The sequence below is a fragment of the Rattus rattus genome, chromosome 9 (genome assembly GCF_011064425.1).
Source record: "Rattus rattus isolate New Zealand chromosome 9, Rrattus_CSIRO_v1, whole genome shotgun sequence".
Taxonomy (NCBI): Eukaryota; Metazoa; Chordata; class Mammalia; order Rodentia; family Muridae; genus Rattus; species Rattus rattus.
The window spans coordinates 7,309,015-7,317,559 of NC_046162.1; the positions used below are offsets into that span (position 1 = coordinate 7,309,015).

Genomic DNA, 8,545 nt, shown 5'->3' on the forward strand with positions numbered 1-8,545 from the left:
TAGGGCTATGGGTTCTCTAAAGGTTTAATTTCTAATGGACGTGCTTTTAAAGGAAGTTTTGGGTTCATAGTAAAACTGAGCAGAACGTACAAAGTGCCCGACATGTCCCCTGCTTTCGTGTTCAGAACCTCCCAACCCCGCAGTTCCCATCAGAATCAGTTCATTCCCACACGGTGCTAAGTCAGCTGAGCCAGGCACAGCAAACACGTGCTACATTTAGTTTGGATTGAAGACCATGATTTTGTTTGAGATTTTCTTGGGATGGAGAGAGATGTTCAACCAGATGCCCAGGGGCAACGAGGTTGTTGTGTGTATCAGGGCGAAGCCTCTTAAATGTTTCTCTGAACTGCTGATTTAGATCTTTCATCGACTGGCTGTGGAATCTTCCCACCTCAGACACTGACACGGCCAGTGTATGAGCCTTTTTAACTCATCTCCTGCCTTTCTCCCTTTCCTTCTCTCTTTCTCTTTCTCCTGATTTCCCTCCCACCTCCCCACATAACAAAATTGCTCTGCCAGGCAGGTAGGACCCTCTTTGATGGTCTCATTTTACTCTGAAAGTGAGGCAGAGCCTAGGTATCAGAAGATTGGCCCAGAGTCTGTTGGTCATTCCCTGTAACCTCCATGCCTTTAATTTGGGGGAGGACGGAATACATTCTGGAAATAGGAAGCATACAACAAGGGTCAGTAGCTGAATGTCCTCAACATCCCAGATCTTCAAATGCCATGAATACAGTTTGTGAATTTTTACAAGCCCAAATGTATTTCCAGTTGCTGTAGTGAATGCTGGCGACTCGGGAACAGTTAGGTATAGTGTGGACAGTGGGAGCCTGTCCTGCTTCCTACATTTCAATTTGAGCAGCGTGCACAACCCTCAGTGCCTAGGGATCATGTGAGGATACCCAACTATGAGAGCACATGCTCTCAGCACAGTGTACTCTGACAGGTCAGGAAGCACGGAATTAAAGGGGCACTAAAAAGCTATATATCCACCGTCAGGGAGGGCTGGGTCTGAGGCTCCTGCTGTGTGCTGCTCGCACAGCCGCTCAAAGCTGAATCTCTGGGTGGCCAGCTCAGTCAGCAGACCTGGAGGTAAAAGCAGGCTGAAGCATCCCTAATTCAAGTTTCTCACTTGAGACTGAGGGATGACTCCACTAAATTGTCACGTGCAGGAAGTCAGAACACGGCGCCACTGACTCCCGGCCTCACCTTTCCCCACACAGCCCTTCTTCCATACAGGTAATAGCTGGGCTGGAAACGGTACTGCCAGCACGGGTGGTGACACTTCGCCTGTGAGCTCCTTACTAAATGCCAGACTCTCTGTGTGAACATCCCGCTTAATACTCAGAGCAAAGCACCGAGGAAACCACCCTGCGTCTGCCTTTGATAGAAGAGCAGCAGATGCTGCGAGAGGTAAAGGGTCCTGGTGGAGGTGGCAACATCAGATCCTGATAAAGGCCTTTGCTCTGAACAACCATTCTGGGATGTACGTAGCTGGAGAATGGGAAGCCTCTCCTTCAATAATTTCCCCTCTTCAACTGAAGCTGTAATTAGAGTCTCATTTGCCTTTAGGTAATTGGCTTCTCTTTTTTGCTCCGTGGTCTGGTTCCACTCAGCAATCTTTCCAGCCTGGCGGGTGTCGCACAGCAAACCTGGCTGCCTGGGACTACTGGGGGCTCTCAGTGCCCAGTTCCTTCCATGTTGGATCTCTCCAGTTCCAGTTCAAGAAAGCCTCAGTCTGCTTCGTGCTGAGTTTGTTATAGAAAGAAGGAGAAGAGGAAAGCTTATGTGAAAGTGTGCGGTGCACCTGTGCGTGCATGCACAAATACACAGCTGTGTGTGTGCACAGGTGTGAGGGGGTTGCAGGTGTGTCTTGTGAGTGTGTGTGTGGTGTGAGTGTGTGTGTGTATGTGTATATGAGTGTGTATGTGTATGTGTGTGTGTGTGGTGTGAGTGTCTGAGTGTATGTGTGTGTGGTGTGTGTTGTGTGTATGATGTATGTGTGTGTGTGCGCATGTGCATTTCTAATGAGGTTGAATAAGGAAGAATTGAACTTGTAAACATCCCTGAGAAATCTGGATGGCGTTCCTGACCAACTCTGAGTCTGCTGATTTGTCTATTAAAGGCAGGCATGCCTGTAAGTTTCTAGCTTATGAGAGAATGAATCTTATATGTCTATGAATAACAAAATATAATATTAGTTATGGATCACTGATATGAAGTCCCTGAAAATATAACGGGAACACATTCCCAGCGGCTCCCAGAAGATGATAAACCTGGTTAAACTGTGCAAGGTAGGTAAAACAGAGGTGAGTTACAAAGAATGTCATCATAGATGCATTGATGCATTTCCAAGTACTCTATATTGATCTCACAGTGTTCGGTTAATAACCCCACCTTCTATTAATTGTCATTTTCTTAGCTCAGAAGATCATCTGCAGAGGTGCCTGACAGAGCGTCATGCACCTCACAGCACAGATGCCTGTGGTCTGAGGCCTAGTTAACTCTAAGGGCCTTTGCCAAGCAAGACAGAACGCTGAATTCTCCTGAGGTTTGAGAGGCGGCTGCCTGCAGCTCTGACACTTTAGGGTCCTCACAGACTATTGACCAGATAACATCCACATTACACTCCTCCTGTCTCCTCAGGTCAGGGTAACATCCTGCCTCCTAGGTAAACCTATTCCCAACATCGGGAAACCCTGTTCTCACTGAATTCTGCTGATAGCCATTTTCATAGCATAAACATCATTTATAAAATTACATTCAAAATGAATGCGTAATACATTTATGAAAAATTCTACCCATTTATCAAAGCCTTATAAACTACGAATTTAGAGGCAGCTGATGTCCTGAATCTGCATGTGGTTTTGCTCAATCTGTAGCATTTAAAAGTAAACCAGCAGATTTCAATGAACACTCCCATGTAACTACTCTCTAGAAAATGTGTCAGACAAGGCAAGAAGCTGGAACTAACTGGCTTTGCCCTCCTCACCCCAGTCCTCCCCTCTCCCTATCGCTCTCCTCTAGCTAAGCATCATTGAGCATTTCCACCCTTGTTCCCTTAGTGATATATTCCTGTGTATACTGACCTTTGTGACACACAAGGAAGGATCAATCGAAGGCCAATGGTACAATGTTTTAAAGGACAATGTAAACAACAACAACAACAACAACAAAACATATTTTCCTGTGCTAAAACTTCCTACCAGTTGAGTTGGTGGGTAGAAAAATATATGAAGACATTGAGAGTTTCAAAGTATTTATTTGATGAGCTAGACAGGACCCCACCTTCTTCCTCATTTTGCTTGCCTGGGCCAGGTAGGTACACATTTAGAGAGACTTTGGGGCATATCTTTTCTCCTGCATTTTATGCTTCCTGGGACTAAAACTCTTGGCTCACGTGCCATAAAGCACGGAGTTTTAGAAAATGTTCCAGAAGCCAGGCAGATTCCAACAGGAAGGCTAGCCCTGCCTTGCCAATGCGAACTGTTGTCAAGGTCTCTAACTTCCCATTTCTGCACCTGTACGATGCGGATAAGGCCCACACTGTGGGGGATATGAGGGCCATTAAAGAAGATCATGAGTGGAAAGTCCTATGTAGAGCGTGCCACAAAATAATAGTCAAATAAATGGTAGCCATGGAAATATCTGCCACCGCGTTCCTATTACGTTTGCATGTTCCCCCATATAAAACCTTTTTCTATTTTAAATAAATAGTACTTTAACCGAAACGAATCAGTAGCTGGATTTCAATTCAGCCGTTCCATAATCTTAAGGAATCTTCTATTTGGGAAAATATCAGGGATAAAAATAGCAAAATCAAACATTGGCAGTCAACTTGAAAAGTCTCAGCATGTTCTCAAACCTGCCTCTCTCTGACTCGAACTGGTCGTGACTACGGTTTCACAGTGAACAATGAAACCAGGATGTTGGGGCAAGCGTCACACCTCAGGAGCGTGTATGTGGACACCCGCCTCGTGTGTGCTTCCGCTGACGGGATCGCTTCAACACTGTGGGTAATGCAGGTAGAAAGACGTAACCCGCCTCACACTTGTGAAGGGGTGGCAGGAACTGCCACTAAACAGCCTAGGGTCTTTTCTTCCCTAAGTTAGTCATGCCTCACAGTGTCATTAGAACGTGCCATTTTAAGTATTTTTGTAAGTTCAAGAGGAACTTTTTTTTCTTTGATTTAACTCCAGCATATTTTTTTTTAACTTCAGCGCCCGCCTTTCCCCACCGAAAGACGCTTTTATAAATGTCTCCTGGATTTGTTCTACGGCTTATTAAACCACTCTCCTCTCTGATTCTGGATCTGAAGGCTTCTCTCTGAGACTCTCTGCAATCAGTCACAAATGGGGAAGAAAAGACGGGAGGGGGAGTCCTCAGATCTGCAGAGGGACGGGCGCCCGCAGCCGGATGTAGTTCTGTAGCACAGCAGTGCAGATGGGCAAAATGGCCTCCCTCTCTGAAGATCTTTGATGCCTCTAAATGTTCTGATGAGAAGCTTAAATCCTCAAAACTCAAGGACACTTTTCTTGAAGAAACAAATTTTCGCTCTAATGCTTGAATCCTTTGAACATTTCCAGGGTCCTGAGATGATGGGCTGCGGGAACTAAGGGCGATGTATAATCTCTTCACTGGAAGCAGCTTCTGTGAAATGGTCCCATTCCTTGCCCTAATATTTTAGATAGATTTTCATTGCCGGGGTCGTTCTAGAAGACTTTGTCCAAGCTCACCATTATTTAATGGGTCGTGTGGTTTGCTGAAGCTCACATAGGAGCTTATTGAGTGAGCTAACACACATGGCTGTGACACAGAACGCCGGCTGCATGGTAAGCACTCAGCATATCCCAGCTGCTGATGCTCATGTAATTGTTGCTATCACAACAGAGGTTTCCCTATTCCCAGCTCAATGTTGTTTTGTGAGATGTGTAGAGAAACTCTAGGACTCTATGGGCTCTAGCAAGTTTTTGGCATAGGGAAAATTATTTCTCTCATAACTGAGCAAGACTAAGCCTGCAGAAGGTTAAGTGTTATGTCTTGCTACATAATTCCCATGGTGCTCATATCACTCAAGAGCCTAATATGGAGATGCCCCGGTGGGAAGAGACTACCCCTTTTTCCTGACCTTTCTGACCCATCGCTGCTCAACCAATCACAGTGCTGAGGTCCTGGGCAGCTAGCAAACTGTAGACAAGGGATTAAGTCCAGGCTTTAGGAAACCCTGCTCTGAGCCTCCTAGTAAAACAATGGACCCAAAACATAAGATTACTTCAAAAAGAAGAAACTGGGAAACATAGAAGAGCGAGGAGCAAAAAAATCTCAGGTTTGGGTGTGAGATCAGACCCCAGGTATAAACTCGTAGATGGGTTAAGAATCTATGCATTGTAAGTAAAACTACAAAACTCTTAATAAAATATATACAAATATATTTTGACTTTGTAATTGAGAAAGATTTCTGAAGCATGAAATAAAGAGATTTGGCTATTAAAATGATTGATGAAGTAATATTTTCTCTTCTCAAAACCGTATCTTAAAATGAAAAGAATAGTTAGAAATAGAATATTTATAAGTCAGCAAAATAAAGAGTGTGACAAATATATAATATATACAAGGATCAGGAAAAAAATACAAGTCTTCGAATATGAAACGCTCCCCCATGGGTTCATGCAGTTGAACTCTGGATCCCCAGTTGGCGTCTTATTTTGGAAGATGGCGGAAACTTTTTGAGGTAGGGTCTTGCTAGATGATGTGGGTAACTGCGTTTTTATGATTCGGGCTCACTTTCAATCTGCTCTCTGCCTCATGACTGCAGATGAATGTGAAGAACCACACCTTCTCCTCCTACCACCATCTTTTTCCCCAACTGAGAAGGACTGTAGCCACCAAAACTGTAAGCCAAAATAAACCCTCCCTCACTTAGGTTGTTTCTTGTTAGGTATCTGGTCACAGCAAAAACAAACAAACAAACAAACCAAAAAAACAAACAAACAAACAAACAAACCAAACCTAACAATGCAACAATTAACCCATTAAGGAAATGGATACAATTTGTAAGCAGGGATACAAATTACATGTAGCAAAGAAATACTGAGGAAAAGACTACAGCACTGGTGATCAGGAGAACTTACACTGAGAGAATGAGGACCTAGCTTATTGGCAAAAAGAAATGGGCTAATACTGTGTGCAGAAGAATATATGGATCTATGGGATGTCTCCTGGGTGCCTGGTGGCAATATATATTGGTACAGTCACCTTTGGCAAATAGTTTGGCATTATCTACTAACTTGAAATACTCAGATCCCCTAAGACAAGTAAAACTTCCAGTACTTATAACCCTCACAGAAATTCCTCAGTATTTACAAAACATTTGAGTAAGACTGTCCATATCAACAAAGCTTAGAAGAAAAAAAAATGGCAACAGATGTTTTAAAACCCAGTGCTTAAAATGGAATGCAGGAATAGACAAATTGATTTTCTCACACCATGGATCTTCCCAGTCACCAAAACATTGAACTCTAGCAGCCCACGAAATGTATGGATCTTAGAAAAGTTTTCCAATTACCAATAGTTCAAAAGTTCATAGAACTACAACACTGGGAATAGATACAAGCTCACTAGTATTGCGTAAGAAGGGGAGCAACAGGATGATAGGTGGATTGCAGAACCCTGCAGCTCATGGAAGAGGACGATCACGGTTAGAGATAAGCAACTGCTAACTTTCTAGGTCTTGCTGGGAGAGGGAATGGTAGGATGTTTCTGGTCTTGGCTACTTTGTGGCTTCTTCTTTATTCCCACCCTTTACCCCCTCCCACTGGCCCAGTTTCATTCCCTAGAACAAGAGGGAAATAGAGATGAATTTAGTTTCTTCCCTTTTGTGTCTGCTTTGAGCATGACTACTAACGAACCCCAGCAACCCCCACCCAACCCCGAACACCAGCCTTACCTCTCAGGTGCCCTAGCACTTATATACCCTAGAAAAAAACCAGAATTCCAAACATCGCACAATCACAGAAACTATCTGAAGCTGGCAAAACCATGTCTCAGCTAGAGCACGAGGCAAATCACAGTCATCTGCTAAAGTTAGTCTGAAGCGGTGCCATAGCGCCACCCCTGGGATTAAAATGAAAACACATTCTTATAATATCTCTGTGGGTTTTTTTTTTGTTTTTTTTTTTTTTAAGAAACCAAAAATTCCAAAATGGTCACTAGTGATAACAAATTAAGTCTGTTGTGTGGAGAATGGGTGAAGTCCTCTGTAAATATGTATTACTGACATGAACACAGCCACATCTAGGACCCACTACCTCAGACTCGTAGGAATGATGCTGCTTTCTCTGCATCAGGCTCAAAGAAATTGCCAAAAACCTTGCCTTGATTCGTCTGCAGGTGTTTGACGACGTGTGTAGAAGACACTCAACGAGGCTCACAACCAGAGGCTACTCACCTGCAGAGACCTCCCACCCAGATTATCTAACCTGCCCTTCTCCAAAATCTGTATACGATAAACCCACCACTCGATTCAGATGTATATAATATACTCAATGAGTTTCTGGGCTGCTAGTGAGTATCAGAGAGTGTAGTAATAGACTCCAGCTTCTCTGTACACGTGTTTGTGTATCTGTCCTTTCTTCACCCCACATCACACCCTTCGGGTCCATCTCTAAGCTGTGCATGTCACGGCAATGTAGATCAATAAAGGCAAACCCGTGGCAACAAATGATGCAATGATAAGAACTATCAGGGAGGGGTCAGGAACCACTACTCCACTTGGGAGGTGCTTACTCCCCTTGTATTTTTCATTCTATTCTCTTTTTTTTTGTTTTTGCCTTGTCGTTATTGTTTTTATTTGTTTGTTTGTTTGTTGTTGGTATACCAGCCATCACTGACCCACAGTATGTTTTTCTGCAAGGTCCGAGCAAACGTTCAAGAGCTGGTGTCTTTAGGCCCTAAGCAGACAGTGCACAAAATGTCATAAACAGATTCTTCTCCTTCGGGACTTCATTTCATCGGCAGAGAGCTGCGTGAAGAAGGCTGAAAGGAAAGGCTGGGTGAGGCGAGCTCTTCCTGGTGGGAGCTGATTCTCCTTGCCTATGCCTTCCCTACCTCAGGCTCCTGGAGCTGAGCTTCACCCTGGATAGAGGCCCAGCCCCCTTCAAAGAATCGGTGTAAGGACTGACACCATGCATGCCCCAAATCCCTCCCCAGACTTTTAGGACCTGCATGTTTGGTGTAGGGTCCAGGATGCTACCATTGAGAGAGGCTCTCAGCTGTATCAAAGCTTTAAGGAATCTCTCTCAGAGAACACCTTGTTTTGCTCTCTTTGTGACTCCAAGATGTACTTCGGAACGTATTAAACTTTCTACTGCCAAGTCTCCCCTCAATTCTGGTCCCCTTTTATAGCCCCAGGAAAAGAGCTAAGGAAGAGGAGGAGACAGAGGGACCGGCCAGCTGCTGTTTCATCTGGTATGAAGACCTGAAGCCACAGATATGAGAATCTAAAATCTCTTCTTAGGAAAAATCCTCAGGGAAAGCTGTTATAAAT

The 8,545-nt window shown here is 44.1% G+C and overlaps 1 protein-coding gene across 1 annotated transcript in view; it reads right to left on the minus strand.

The window, feature by feature from the left end:
- Positions 1-220: 220 nt before the first annotated feature.
- The window catches only part of LOC116909251 (dedicator of cytokinesis protein 2), a 148,809-nt gene continuing 140,484 nt past the window's right edge, over positions 221-8,545 (minus strand). The window contains exon 26 of the mRNA XM_032912772.1: positions 221-1,748. Coding sequence (XP_032768663.1) covers positions 1,723-1,748 — 26 coding nt within the window. The 3' untranslated portion in view covers positions 221-1,722. The remainder of the gene's footprint in view (positions 1,749-8,545) is intronic.